The sequence below is a fragment of the Theropithecus gelada genome, chromosome 2 (genome assembly GCF_003255815.1).
Source record: "Theropithecus gelada isolate Dixy chromosome 2, Tgel_1.0, whole genome shotgun sequence".
In the NCBI taxonomy this organism is placed as follows: Eukaryota; Metazoa; Chordata; class Mammalia; order Primates; family Cercopithecidae; genus Theropithecus; species Theropithecus gelada.
In genome coordinates this window covers 179403099-179418781 of record NC_037669.1, presented here as the reverse complement: position 1 = coordinate 179418781, position 15683 = coordinate 179403099, and the positions used below count along the sequence as shown (strand labels likewise).

The window sequence follows — 15683 nt, the reverse complement described above, 5'->3', positions numbered from 1 at the left end:
TGACTTGTCCAAGGTCACACAGGGCAACACTAGGACTTAAATCCAGTCGTTATCCTATGGCTCATGGTCTTACCTATACCAAGAAGCTGTGAGCATTTTTCAAGCTACTCTTCCCCTTTCATCTCCAAAATCCCCCAACAGTCCCCCACCCCCATCTATATAATGTGGTTGGAAAAGTCCATCAAAACTCAACATTTGCAGGCAGGCACAGTGGCTCACGCCTGTAATTCCAACACTTTGGGAGGCCGAGGTAGGTGGATCACCTGAGGTCAGGAGTTCGAGACCAGCCTGGCCAACATGGTGAAACCCAGTCTCTGCTAAAAAAAATATCAAAATTACCCAGGCATGGTGGCGGGCACCTGTAATCCCAGCTACTGGGGAAGCTGAGGCACAAGAATCGCTTGAACCCAGGAGGCGGAGGTTGCAGTGAGCCTAGATCACGCCACTGCACTCCAGTTCTGGCAAAATAACAAAACATAGAAACAAAAAAAAAACCCTCAACATTTGGGGCAGGGGGAGGCATTCTATGGCTTGAAAACTAAGAAGTCTCCTTTGTTTCTGCAAAGGAATGAAGGGCATCTTCTGAGGGTCAAACCCAACTTGCATTAATTCATTGGAAGTTGACAATCAGGCAAAAGCTGGAAGTGGTCCTTAAATCCACTGATATCGACAAGAGGCCAGACTTAGTGTAAAAATCCCCACTCCATTAATGTCAAATTGCTCTGAGGTGTTGGGGCCAGGGTGAGAGGGCATGGGGACAGGAGCAGGAGGTGGGCTCCATTCCCGGCAATCTGGAATAGAATATGCCCAGAGGATGTACCTCACCCTGACACTATGAGATGCAGTTATCATTTCAAGAGATTAACAAAACTCAAAGCTTTCTCCTTTGCTAAATTATCGTTCTGGTAATACTTACTAAATTAATTTTGGAATGACAAGCAGTTTTTTGCAAGATGGTTACACTCAGTTTTTGGCTAAGAGACCAGAGCCCATTTATGCTTTTTAATTTTCTCCTTAATGACTTAGGTCAAAGCAAGAAGATAAAATCAAAACAAACAAACAAACAAAAAAAAACACACGTAGAGGCTGGGCACAGTGGCTCACGCCTATAATCCCAGCATTTTGGGAGGCCAAAGCAGGCGGATCACCTGAGGTCAGGAGTTCAAGACCAGCCTGGCTAACATGGTGAAACCCCATCTCTACTAAAAAATACAAAATTACCCGGGCATGGTGGCATGCACCTATAGTCCCATGTACCTGGGAGGCTGAGGCAAGAGAATGCTGGAACCCAGGAGGCAGAGGTTGCAATGAGCCAAGATGGTGCCACTGCACTCTAGCCTGGGTGACAGAGCAAGACTCCATCTCAAAAAAAAAAAAAAAAAAATTCAGGCCGTAAATTTAGTATTAAGCAAATTTTTAAGGATTAATCTCAAAAAGCTACGTTTGTCAGTAACACATGTTATTGTCACATAAAGAGCAATGTGGAAAGAGTGCTAGACTAGGAGTCAGGACAGTTTCTGATCAAGTCATTTCATACCCCAGGCCTCAGCATTCCCATTTGTAATGGAGAAGCTTCTTCTATGAAGACTTAAGGCCTTTCTTGTGACAATCTGATTCTTCTTCAGATGCCTCCTCCAATGCATACACACACACACACACACACACACAGAGACACACACACACACACAGATACAATACCATGACATTAATGCTTACTAAATACTCTAGTTGCAGAGATTAGACTGTTCCATTGAGCAAGTTGATCTGCTTCCTTGATATGCCACAGTTTCCCTTCCTCTCCCCAGCCTCCACACAATATCCTGGCTTTAAAGATTAGTGATGGTGGCAGGGCACGGTGGCTCATGCCTGTAATCCCAGTACTTTGGGAGGCCAGGTGGGTGGATCACAAGGTCAGGAGTTGGAGACCAGCCTGGCCAACACGGTGAAACCCCGTATCTACTAAAAATACAAAAATTAGCCAGACGTGGCCGGGCGCGGTGGCTCACGCCTCTAATACCAGAACTTTGGGAGGCAGGTGGATCACCTGAGGTCAGGAGTTCAAGACCAACCTCACCAACAGAGAAACCCTGTCTCTACTAAAAATACAGAATTAGTTGGGTGTGGTGGCTCACGCCTGCAATCCCAGCTACTCGGGATCACACCGAAGAGTGAAACTCCGTCGCAAAAAAAAAAAAAAAAAAATTAGCCAGGCATGGTGGTGCATGCCTGTAGTTCCAGCTACTCAGAAAGCTGAGGCAGAAGAATCGCTTGAACCGGGGAAGTGGAGGTTGCAGTGAGCCGAGATCACACCACTGCACTCCAGCCTGAGCGACAGAGCGAGAGTCTGTGTCAAAAAAAAAAAAAAATTAGTGTCTTCTAGTGGAGGGCAGTGGCTCATGCTTGTAACCCCAATACTCTAGGAGACTGAAGTAGGAGGATCACTATCACTTGAGGCCAAGAGTTCAAGACCAGCCTGGGCAACAAAGTGAGAACCCCGTCTCTACAAAAAAAATTAAAAAGAAAAATTAGTGGTTTTCAAACACATCATAGAAAATGTAAACAGGGGCCAGGTGAGGTGGTTGATGCCTATAATCCCAGCACTTTGGGAGGACAGGCAGGAGGGTGGGCTTGAGCCCAGGAGTCGGAGACAAGCCTGGGCAACATGGTGCAACCCAGTTTCTACAAAAAGAATTTTTTTTAATTAGCCAGGCTTCATGGCATGCACCTTCTCGGGAGGTTAAGGTGGGAGGATCAGTTGAGCCGGGAAGGTTGAGACAGCAGTAAGCTGTGATTGCACCACTGCACTCCAGCCTGGGTGACAGAGCAAGACTCCACCTCAAAAAAAAAAAAAAAAAAAAGTTTACAATTGCCTTCAATTGTAGGGCACTGTGCTATAAGACTTTACATGTCAGCTCTAATCCTTACAACACCGCAAAGAGTTACCCTCATTTTACAGATGCAAAAACTGAGGCAAAGCAGAATCTAACCTAGAACCAGAGCACTCAAGCAAAGCCAAATAATTAAACAGACACTTGATTAAGACTGCCTATCAGGAATCTTACTTTTTTCCAACTATTACCCTAAACTTTCTACTCTCCCGCTCAATGCTTATCTACAACATTTCTGGAAGCATTTTCAGTACAAATCTATTGATAATCCTAAGTAACAGAAATGTCTCCCTTTGACATTGATCTCAGAGCGCACAGATCAAAATGTGGAGATAAACGATCTAAACTCCTGACTTCCTTTAAGTGTCCCACACATGGTAATAATGGCTGCTGATGCCACTCATTCACAATTCTCATTTTTAAAACACCAGTGCTTAAGTAGTCATCAAATCTATACTCAGCAGCAAACCTTAAGTGCAGATTTTTTTATACAACACCATTTTAGGAATTATCCCAATCAGTCTCAAAAGAGTATGAAACGACTTCCCCAAATCCACTGGCATTTCAAGAAAAACATTTGAACTGCAAAAGGTTAAGACAAGAACAAAATGGCTGGCCAAACTTTCCAGAAGTAACAGCTACAGGATGCAGCAGCCAACAGATGTTTACAAAGGCTCTCATTCTCAGGGGCGCCTGACCTGACTGACCACTCAGGCTCCAAAGTCCATTCAAGGGCCCGTGGAATTCACAGGGTGTCAGACCCAGAAGGGTATGTCCTCAGTCTACACAACTGATCTGCATCCACTTTATTCTTTTTGTGCCCACCGCTCTATTTAAAACCTATTAATGTTGACAAAATGTGCTATTCTGCAGAAGCTCATATAAATGATCACAATCAAGAGTTATGCCCCCTTGCAGGGCGTGGTGGTTCACGCCTATAATCCCAGCACTTTGGGAGGCTGAGGCGGGTGATCATTGGAGACCAGCCTGGCCAATATGGCGAAACCCTGTCTCTACAAAAAATACAAAATTAGCCAGGCATGGTGGTGCATACCTGTAAACCCAGCTACTTATGAGACTGAGACAGGAGAATCGCTTGAACCCAGGAGGCAGAAGGTGCAATGAACCGAGATCAGACCATTACACTCCAGCCTGGGCAACAGAGTGAGACTCCACCTCAAAAAAAAAAAAAAAAAAAAAAGAATTATCCCCCCACACCTCATGACAAAGGACCTCATTCCCAATAATCACAACTTCAATACGCTAACATAATTACTGAAAACAGTATTTTTATTGCTAAAGACTGCTACTTCTATGTGGAAAATTGTTTTTGAGTGACATACAACTGGCTGCTAATTTTTTGTTCCAACTGATAATTTAACTACAGCTTCATTAAAAACAAACTCACAGCCGGGTGCGGTGGCTCATGTCTGTAATTTCAGCACTTTGGGAGGCCGAAGGTGGGCGGATCACGAGGTCAGGAGATTGAGACCATCCTGGCTAACTCGGTGAAACCCCGTCTCTACTAAAAAAAAATTACAAAAAAATTAGCTGGGCAGACGCCTGTAGTCCCAGCTACTCAGGACACTGAGGCAGGAGAATGGCGTGAACTCGGGAGGCAGAGCTTGCAGTGAGCTGAGCAGAGAGCAGGCCACTGCGCTCCAGCCTGGCAACAAGACTGTGTCTCAAAAATACAAACAAACTCACCTGGCCGGGTGTGGTGGCTCACACCTGTAATCCCAGCACTTTGGGAGGCCAAGCTGGGTGGATCACTTGAAGTCAGGAGTTTGAGCCCAGCCTGACCAATGTGGTGCCACTACACTCCAGCCTGGGTGACAGAGCAAGACTCCCTCTCAAAAAAAAAAAAAAAACACCAGAACTCACCTGATGGGAATTAAAATTCAGGTTAGGAACCATCTAGGATTAGAAAATCTACAGTAAGGATGACCCAAAAAACTATTAGCCTAAGTCTAATATGAGTATCTCTAAAACTCAGGTTTGGATGGGAGTTTGTTTTTGTTTTTGAGACATAGCCTTGTTCTATCGCCCAGACTGGAGTGCAGTGGCACAATCCTGGCTCACCGCAACCTCTGCCTCCCAGGTTCAAGTGATTCTCCTGCCTCAGCCTCACTAGCTGGGATTCGCCCAGATAATTTTTGTATTTTTAGTAGCAAAGGGGTTTCACCATGTTAGCCAGGCTGGTCTCCAACTCCAGGCCTTATGTGATCGGACGTGGGCCTTCCAAAGTGCTGGGATTACAGGCATAAGCCACCGCACCCCCACCGGAGGGCAGTTGAGTGGGATCGTCCCCCATTTCATTTCATTCTACCTTCAAAGCCAGTTTGTAAGTAAACTGCATTTATCTACACCACGAGGAAGGCAAGAAATGGCATGGGAGAGGCAAAGATTTACCTTGGAATATGGTTTAAGTCAAACAGTTTCAAATGTAAAGGGACACCACTAGGCCCCCTACTCCTCCCACTTTTTAGGTTGACAAGTCAGAGTCTTGTCAATCAAAACAGTCAATCTGGTTTCAGCCAACTCGGTTTGTGAGTATAGACAAAACCTCAAAAGGAGGGGAATAATTTAGTATTGAACAAGTAGGAGGTCACATCAGCTTTAGAGGAAAGATGGATCAAGCTTACTCTTGCAAGCCACAATGCTTGAAAGGTCAAGAAGAAAAGCGGTAACAGAGTGGGCTTCAATGGGTGGCATCTTGCTCCCTTAAGGCCACTGTAATTCTTTATCATTATCTTTCTCTTCCTCTCTTCCAAAATGGCAGAGATAGCAAAAACAGCCTTAGTGAGCCAGGCCTTTAACCTTTATTAGTTTATTAGTTTTATGGGTGGGAGTGGGAGAAGGGAAGCAGTATTTTGAAACTGCCTGCATAGTATAGAATTCATCTCACCCTTTTGCCTAAGCGTCAAAACTGACACTGAAATGGTCCTTTATTTGCTAAGAATGAATACAGACAAAATAAACCTTGCCCTGTGTGGAGAACCGGATGGAGAAATGGCAAACCATGTGACTTTTAGCACCAAAAATAACTCGGAGGGGGTTAAATTTTAGACCTACAGAAATAATGAAAATTCCTCTTGAACCAGAAAAACTTACAAACACGTTTTACCCTGGCAAAACACTTCAAAAAGCATTTTAGCCTTTTCACCTCACTGACAGCTTCCACAAGAGCTAACTCTCTTACTATACATGCGCGATTATTAGTTATTTTTTTCAGTAAAAAGACAAGAAGTCCAATTATGCTCATAATTTTACATGTGAGGAGAAAGTTACATCCATATTAAGTAGTACTTGAGAAAACTACATATTTTAGCCTCCTGAGATCCTTCTAGAAAATAACTATCTAAGGGCCAGGCACAGTGGCTCACACCTGAATCCCAGCACTTTGGTAGGTCGAGGCAGGCAGAGCACGTTGAGGTCAGGAGCTCTAGACCAGCCTAGCCAACATGGCAACCCCTCGGCTCACCGCAACTCGGCTCACCACAACCTCCGCCTCCTGGGTTTCCCCATTTCAAGTACACCTATTTCACGTTGAAAACAATGTTGGCCGGGCGCCTGGCTCACACCTGTAATCCCAGCACTTTGGGAGGCCGAGGCGGTCGGATCACGAGGTCAGGAGATGGAGACCATCCTGGCTAACTCGGTGAAACCCCGTCTCTACTAAAAATACAAAAAAATTAGCCGTGCCTGGTGACGGGCGCCTGTACTCCCAGCTACTCGGGAGGCTGAGACAGGAGAATGGCGTGAACCCGGGAGGCGGAGCTTGCAGTGAGGCGAGATGGCGCCACTGCACTCCAGCCTGGGCGACAGAGTGAGACTCCATCTCAAAAAAAAGAAAAAAGAAAACAATGTCAATGATAAAGAACAGATATTATTGTCAAATGAAGACCTGGCAGTCTAGAAAAAGTACCCGTTTTGTTCCCAAATATCTTGTTTTCCAAAATGTATATTCCCAGAATTGGAAATAAAAATCTTGTATCAAATCTATGCGATCCCCAAATCACTACAGTTTATCTTTTCAAAGAAAGGAAACTGAACAAATAATCACAAAAGGTTTCACAGACAGTGCTGATACTACAACAGCCTCCATATTACTAGCACAGTTCATGACACCTTATGCCTTCAAGGCAACCTCATCAGCACAGGCTTGCCAAACTAGCCATGGCCCCCACTTCCTGAGGGTCCATGTTGAAAAATCCATTCCTATGCACTTTAATGGAAATAGCTTAAGTCCACAAAGGCTAAGCAATTAACATATCAATAATGAACATTTCCCTCCTATATATTTTTATCAAGCGTTTTCTGAATTCAATAGGCTTCCAAATGTCTACCTGCTGAACTGGATTCAAAGCAGCAACCTCTGTAACTATTTCCAAGGCACGTAAAGTTTGGCTTTCCAGCCAGTAGGTGAGATGTCTGCACTCAGAGGACATATTCACCCGGTAGCGTAGAGCAGGGACAGAAATACTAGAATACCCATTTCTGTTCACTTTCTCTCCTTGTCCTTACTTAAAAAAAAAAAAAAAAAAGCTGTTGAAATTAATATGAATCAATCAGATTCCAATTGAAATCCCAATTTCAGCTAGAAATTCTCAAACTGTATCATAAATTTCACCAACTTAGTTACATCTGATAACTTCTAAAGAAGAAAAAGATAGGACAGTATAAGTGGGAAATTTGTATTATGCTTTTAAAAATATTTTGGTATGGATTTTATAATTTACACAAGAACATGCATATAATTTAAAAATAAGCGTGCATACACTGAGTATATGCAGGCTCGAAAAAACTTAAGACTTTGGGAACAGAGAATAATATACACTGGTGCTGAATACTGGTACGGTCCCATTTACTCGCAATATACGAAACAGAAATTCACACAACAACCGATTATTTTAGGCAGCAAACCTTGTTCCAAGAGTCTGAAGCCACTTTAAGTTTCCTGCCAGGAGACAGTCCCAGGGAGTGCTCAATGTTCAGGGTCAAATCAGGTTGGAATTCTAGAACTTTTATCTTCAGGTGGCATTTTAAAACCCAACACAGGGACCGCATGCATACTACCAACACCTGCACCCCTTTTTCCAACCAGAGACTCCAGAAAATTCCACCCCCAGACCCGCCTAACTGGGAACAATATTGCCATCCTCGGGTGGGGCGGGCTACAATGTTTTCCGGGTGGCAACAATGTCACCCCCACTGCCCCTCACCACTAGTGACAGAGGCTTTCCTGGGTTCAAACCTTGCTCAACTTCCCGCCATTCACAGAATCCTGACGCCCAGCTTAGGCACATAACACACCCAGGATTTCTGCTCCCGGTGTCGCCTCCAAGGCTGCAAAGGGCTCATGTCCTATGTGCCAAAAGCAAAACAATGCTAAAAGGCCACTTGTGAGCAGCTGGAGCAGCGCTCACAGCTCCCTAGTTGGGAAACTCTTCCTCCAAAACTCAAGCGAAGACCCTTCTCCATGACCAGAGCAACCGTGAACACCCCAGCGGGTGCCTGCAGGGAGAAGAGCAGCCACCGGCCAGGCCACGTCCCCAGAGCCGAGACAGGCTCCGGGCTGGCCGGGCGGCGGCACAGGCCCGTGGCGACTCTGCCTGCACCCGCCTCTCCCGGGACCCGCGGCACACAGCGGGCCCGAGGCCAGCTGTTCCGGGGACAGCGGCCTCGGATTCCCCGCCCGGATGCTGGCTGGGCCACGGAGCCTGCAGGTCTTTCGGACTCTGGAGGCACAGAACTAGTGAAAAGCCCCAACTATGCTGTTGAAATAAGCCAAAGAGAGTAGTAGCAAGCAAGTCTCATTATTTCGTTGAAAAACCCAAAGATTTCCAGGTTATCATCACTACGGCTTAAAGCCAATTGCTCAGACAAGACACCTCACTTGCCAATCCTAAGGAGACATTTCCAAGGGGACGCTTATGGAAGAAAGTCCCCTTGGGCGAGAGACACTGCAGGCTGGGGTAGGGTGTTTGGGCCTCCTTCCCAAGGTCAGGTGGCCTTAGTCACTATGAGGAAAAGGTGCTGCTCTGAATTATTTAGCGGAGCCTGTTGACAAGGGAAGTAACTCAGTTAAGGAGCTTGTCTTAAAAATTGAGGTAGACAGTATACACATTAAAATAAGTGGATTTAGGCATTCAGTATACCACAGTCAAGATATGGGCCTATCATCCTCCAAATGTAAATGTCCTAAAGCTCCTTCCCAGCCAGAGGGATGACTTTTTAAAGGAACAATATTCTCAAACTGTTAACGTGATCACTTCCTTCAAAGAAAAGGAATTATTTAAGCTGTGGGTGGAACCGTTTATGAACCTCACTACCTGGCAGTGCTTTCTCTCCTAAACACTTGTCTTCTACTCAGAACACTGGTTTGTCACCTTTAATCTCAAATTGCTGGCGTTCTAAATCCAGGAAAGAATAAAAGGGCCAAACAATTAATTTCCAAAACGTTTTTCACGAAAAGCTAAAGAGAGTAAGTAGAATCTTGCTCAAAACTGAGCAAATTTTATGTTAAGTATTAGTTACTTCAACCTGACATTGCACATGCTAAAAAGTGAATCTGAAGAGCTTCCGAGTACCTCCCACCCAGGGTGAGTGGAGAGCTTCACTTCTCAATTCACACTCCCCAATGCAGTTTGAAGGGTTTTCTAATTTTAAAAGTGAATCAATCTTTTACAAGTCTGCCAACACTGAGCATCTACTGTTTCAGTCTAAATAAAAATATAGGTGGATCTTTAACTGGAAATATAAACTGATGTTTAAACTAAAAGCAGCTCTCAGGAGGGAAACTCCTGGATTCAACCCCATTCTGCTCGCCCTGCATTTGATCCCAATCTGCAAGTGAACTGGCTCCATTTTTCTGTTCCTGGGATTTGGATCGGTATTTACCTCAAACATTCATTTTTCTAAAAGTGCTTAAAGAACATGAACCCATATGTTAAAACTAGGAGTCCATTCAAAGTTTAAAAATGAAAACTGCCCCCTAGCTTCTTACCTAGAAGAAACCTTTTAAAAGGAGATGCCCACAACAAGTAGATTAGAATTTCAACTTTTTCCCAACAGGAGAAGCCAGCTAAAGGCCATCAGGCAATGGGCTCCGCCCTCCTCCCCAAATAGCAGGTTAGGAGTGGAAAAGGTAGCAGCGCTGGGCTCACCTTTGCGGTGCTCGGTACCCACTCTCCAGCTCACACAGGCCATGACCCCCACTATGGTTTTTAAAGCCTCTGCAGTCTCCAGCTTACGCTATCAAGACTTTCACCAACACCCTTTCTCACCGGTCTACAGGTAGATCGCTTAAGTTACTGACCCCCTCCGGCAGAGCCCGCTTCTCAAGACTTTTGGCCTGCCTTTATTGGGTTCGGGGGAGCAGAAGATACTCGCGTAATACCAAAGGAAACGAGAAAGGGTTCACACTGTGTGAAAAATAAGCAAAAGTTTACTCGACAGCCCAAACGGCGAAATCAAGCCCGAGGGTTGCGATGTAGCCCTAAGACCCTTCGCGCTCCGGCGTTCCAGCAGCGTACGGCTGCCTTGGTCTTGTCCAAGGAAGTGGAGCCCCTGGTTGAGCCGGGTGGATACCTCCTAACCAGGGAAACCGGTTCCTGTAGGGCTTGGAGTCCGGGCAGGCGGGCGCGGCCCAAGAGACTCAGGCGGGTGAAGGTAACGTCGTCCCCTTATTCTGCTTCTATCTCGGGGTGGAGCTGTGGGCCTACGAACGGCGATTTCCACGCTAGGAGAGTTCAGGGGCCAGAACACGCATTTCAAACAATATAGGAAGCAGCCGCGGCGAGAAGGCCTTAAGACGGGGGGCCCTTGGCCCTCAAAGATCCACAGACTCTCCCACTCTTACCCAACATAAGGAGGCAAGGACTACCATGCTGTCCCAACAAAAAAAAAAAAGTCTTCCCCTCACAAGTGCGCACGTGGAAACCAGGTCTACGGAGGCACACCAACTCCACGCACTCACCCACACAACCACCACACAACCATCCCTTCCGGGCTCACGCCCTATTTTAAAGGCAACAACCTGAGTTTTCCAAACAAAAATCTGAAAATAAAGGAGCCCCTTCTCATCACGTTGGGAGGCCTCTGGCGTGCCCGCGCCAGGAGGCCACGTCTACACAAACACACCTATCTCTTCCCAACTCATGCCTAACTGAAGACGATTGCCGCGTTTTGCCACACACAAATTAAAATCGGAAAAGGGAGGATCCCACGCTATGGGATATTTCGGGGCCCCTCGCGACACTTACACAGAATCCACTTCCACATACTTCCCAGGTCATGATCTACTTTGGTAGCGAGGACTGCCACGTAGCTGAAGGAAATACAAAGCAAATCCGGAGAGGGCCTCCCCTCCTCGCTACGGGACCGGCCAGAAGACCACTGTTGAGCATACACGCAGTTATCCGGTGAACACAAACACACGCCCCCACGCACTCACCTCGTCGTCGTGGTGCTGGCAGAAGCCGAGGCGCTCGGGAAACACTGAGAGGATGGAGAAGGGTGGGCCAGGAAAGGGCGGCCCGAGCCCCAGCTGCTGCGCCGCTGCCGCGGCACCGGGACCCGGCGGGCCGCGCTCGATGTAGTGGTCCTTGGTGAGGCGCACGCGCTGGTGCGCTCGGACGCAGTTGTCGCACAGGTGCTCCTGGCAGTCGAGGCAGCGCGAGGAAGCTGCGTTGCCCTCATCGCACGAGCTGCAGCCGTGAGGCCGGCGCAGCAGCAACGCCGACGGGGAAGCGGCCGGGCCGCCGGGTGCCGAGCGGGAAGCCGCGGGCGGCTGCGGTGCCTGCGGGAGTGGCGGTGCGGAAGCGGACGCGCGCGGGTGCGCGTGGTGAGCGTGGTGCCGGTGGTTGCTGTGGCCGCCGGCGCCCGCCTGGGCGCCGGCGCGCCCGTTCTTGGGCGGCGGCTCGTCGGCAGTGGCCACCACCGCGTCAAGCAGGTTGCTGAGCAGGAAGGCGGACGAAGGCAGCGCGTCCATGCCCGCCGCCTCTGTTAGCACTACTTTCTGGTCGCACACCGGGCAGCGCAGCTTGAGCGGCTCTCCAGGCGCGCCGCCGCTCGCCGCCGGCAGCCGGTGCGCCTCGAGGCAGGGGCGGCAGAAGGCGTGCAGGCAGGGTAGGACGTGTAGGCGGCGCGCCGCCGCCCCAGGGCCCCCGCCACCGCCCCCCGACGACGTGGACGTCTGCGAGGAGGACGACGACGCGGACGAGTTGGAGGAGAGCGGCGCCGGCGAGCCGCACATCTCCTTGCACAGCAAGCAGATCTGGAAATCGGTCTCGGGGAACGAAGCCATTTGCAACCCAGCCCGGAGGAGGGAGGAGACCAGAGAGGAAGAGGAGGAGGAGGAGGAGAGAGCGGACGAGGTGGGTGGGGGAGCCACCGACTCACTCAGAAAAATGCATCGATTAGGCCTGCAATCCGGGAGCCGGCACCAGAGCAGCGCTGCCCGCTAGGCTTCGCCACGTCCGGCCCGAGCGCTGCCACCCCCGACACTGCAGGCATTAAATGCCACTATCCAGTGGCAACAAAGATTCCTCCGGATAACTTGGGGGCCGCGTGCCTTCCGAAGAGAGAAGACCGGAACAAGCCCCAACAGGCGAGGGGCGAGCGGGGGCAGGGAGGTCGGAAGACTCCCTGGAGCAGCTGGGGCTTCGCTTCGCGATAGCCGAAAGGAGTTCCCAAAAGGAGAGTTCTCTGTGCAGTCCCAGTCCTGGCGAGAGCAGAATTTGGTTCCACGAGTATTTGGTGCGTTGCTTTTCTTTAAACGAATCTAGTCTGTTCTTGGGAGGGGAAGGCGCCCCAAACTAGTAAAGGCGGGAGCGGCGCGTCGCCAAGCCGGTGTCTCCCCGCGCGACGCCGGCCGCCCCGCCGCATGACGCGGCGGCTAGGGGCTCCTGGGTGGCCCGGCGTGCTGCGCTTGGGGCTTGCGCACCGCCAGGCGCGGCCTCGTCTGCAGGGCGGTGGGCCCCGCAGCAGCTGCAGCTCGTGGTGGCCCAGCCGCGGCCGCACGCGTGCAGTACGCACGCGCGTCCCACGCGCCTCGAGTCTCCCGCGCGCCTGCCCAGCCGGGCCGCGGCTGCCCGCGCTTAGCACGCACGCGCGCCCCACGCGGCCCGGAGCCCTCGTGCCCCCGCCTCGCCTGGCCTGGGCGCTTCCCGCACGCTCCTTCCCCTTCGGTTTAGCGCGCGGGGCCGCAGGTCCCCGCGGGCCGCCCTGAATTATTCATCAGCAGGAAGATATTAGATGTACCCGCTCCGCGCGGACCGTCGTGCAATGCTATCCGAGCTCCGCGCGCGCCCTGCGCCCCTCCTCCTCCTCACGTCCGTCCTCTCTGAAACCTTGGCAGCGAAGGGGGATCACATTTCCTTTGTCATTGGGCCATTTCGCCCTCGCCTTGGTCCCCCCTCCGATCCCGAGCCTCGGGGATGGAGGCTCCTCTCAGGCGCGCTGGAATCAGTGGAACCGGCAACAGCCCCGCGCGGCGAGCTCGGGAGCCGCGTGGCCAACGCCGCCGGCTCGCGCCCGCGTCATCTTCTTTCTGAAACGAATCGCCGATCCGGACGCGGGTGGCCTCGGCCGCGCTGCGCCTACCGGGCTTTGCTCTCGCCGTGCCCCGGCCTCCTGGGGCTTTGCACAACTCCCCCAATTCGGGTTGCGTGCGCGCGCGCGCGCCCCCTCTTTCTCTGCTTTGCCGCCTCTTCCTCCTCCTCCTCCTCCTCCTCCTCTTCTCTTCAGTACGCCGGTTATTGGGACTGATCGGAATTCGGAATCCTTTTAATCTCCAAAGGAGCAAACTCACTTCCGCCCGAGTGCTGGGAGGGGGCTGGGGGAGGGGAGGCAGGGGAGGGGGCTCCAGGCAAACAGGAAACATTAGCCCTCTCAGCACGGCCCGCTTTTGTGTGCTCCCTCCCTCCTCCCTCCAACCTCCTCCCTTCTCCCGGCCGCTGGGGAGATGAACGCCCCCGGGCTTCAGTGTGACGACCTTTGAAACCTTCTGAGCGAGGAGCAGAGAACGACTCTTCCGTTTATTTAAAAAAGAAAAGATTTCATTCTGAATCCCTGGCTCAGCCGAGACTGATATCCACTGCCTTGGAGATCTCGGTTTTTACCCACCTTTTTTTTTTTCTTTTTACGTTTTTTAAAGGACTCTGCATATCTGTGATCACCAAAACATCCCACAGTTGTGTGCAGTTGGATGCGTGGAATTAAGCGAATCTGAATTCTGATCGGCAGAGGGGCCAGAGTTCCCTTTTGAGTTTTAATGGGGCTGGGGGGAAGCAGGGGGCAGCTGTTCTGGGGAGGCGACCTGGTGATGGCCCCGCAGCCATCTGGGTGGTGCCCGAGGCCGCCTGAGCGGTTCTGGGAGAGAAACTTGCATGGCCCTGGAGAGAGACTCACTTGGAAGGGCGGAAGAGGGCCACTTACCAGGATTTAGGTAGTATCTGGCCTGGAGGCCAACGGGGTAAAAATTGTCCCTTCTTAACACTATCTCGCTGTTAGTGATATCCTATTTAACCTGGTACAGGCAACAACCTGATGACTCTCAAAAACATGGTGTTGTGAGAAAGAACCCAAACACAAAAGAGTTCATACTGCGTGATTCCATTTCCAGGAAATTCTAGAACAGACAGAACTAAGCTATGGGGAGAGGAAAAGTACCCTTGGGGATGAGGAGGTATTGACTGGGAAAGGGCATGAAGGATCCTTCTGGGATAGTGAAATAAAAATAGATTGCCATGTATGTACATTTGTCAAAACTTATAAATGCCGTTTAAGATCTGTGCACAATTTCACTGTTTAAATTATACTTCGATAAGCAATTTTAAAAAACACCTCGGTGTCCAACCTTCATAACTATGCCTGGATCATAAAGATGGAGAAATTTAAAAATACACTACGTGGACCTCCCCAGCTCCTCTGGTTTTGCTCATTGGAATCCATGGGATGATCACCCTGGAAAGAACCCTTAAATCAACCCCGCTAGACACATGTGCCGAAGGCCCTAGGAAGCTGCAGAAGTACCTCTCCAAAAGGATGAAGCCATCTCAGGGGCCCGGGTGCTGTCCTGTGATGGGAGCATTTCCCAGGCTGAGGAAGAGCCTGGCAGCCCCACCAGGAATGCCTAAGCCCTCAGCTGCCCCCAGAGCTCCCTCCTCAGCACCTGGAGCAAAGCGAAGATCAGTGAACATTTACTGAAATGTGTAAGGAATGAAAAATTACTGATCAAATAAAACCAAAACAGAGCCCCTCCTTTGCCAAACGAAGAAGCAAAGTTTGTATAATTTAAAAATTAAAAGAGGAAGCTTCTCATGCCACCATCTATTGCCTAAACAATGTATTTCTTCCATAATTTGAGACCTGTGTGGAAACATGGAATGCTCACATGAATCAATGCACTCCTATAATTTTTTAACCATAATTTTCTACCGTACTGGCCTTGCCATAGAGATGTTTCATGTAGTTTTGTTTTGTTTCGTTTCTTTTCCTTTCTTTGATTGTTTTTCTTTCTCTTTTAAAAAACAAAAACAAGAGGAAAACAGATGGGGGAAGAGAATTGCCAGAAGGAAGATGGCCCCAGAGGGTCAGAGGAGGGATGGCCCAGACCTGCTGTCTCCCTCTTAGTTTGGCCCCACCCACCACCAAAAAAAAGAAAGAAAGAAAAAGAAAAGAAAGATGACAAGGAAAAAAATCTCAATCGTCCTCCTGGTCCTGGTCCTAAGACTCAACATGTATTTTGAAAACGAGTAGCAGAGGTGGTGCGTCCGCTGAGCCATCACG

General features: G+C 49.5%; 2 protein-coding genes across 2 annotated transcripts in view; one reads left to right on the top strand and one right to left on the bottom strand.

Annotated features, from left to right (window-relative positions):
* Window positions 1-12255, bottom strand: part of TRIM71 (tripartite motif containing 71) — a 74320-nt gene extending 62065 nt beyond the window's left edge. The window contains exon 1 of the mRNA XM_025377161.1: window positions 11347-12255. Coding sequence (XP_025232946.1) covers window positions 11347-12198 — 852 coding nt within the window. The 5' untranslated portion in view covers window positions 12199-12255. The remainder of the gene's footprint in view (window positions 1-11346) is intronic.
* A 680-nt stretch (window positions 12256-12935) lies between these two features.
* LOC112617694 lies at window positions 12936-13661 on the top strand. The gene has a single exon (XM_025374403.1). It carries the CDS (start codon window positions 13149-13151, stop codon window positions 13659-13661), a length of 513 nt encoding a protein of 170 aa, XP_025230188.1. The 5' UTR covers window positions 12936-13148.
* The last annotated feature ends 2022 nt before the right edge of the window (window positions 13662-15683 follow it).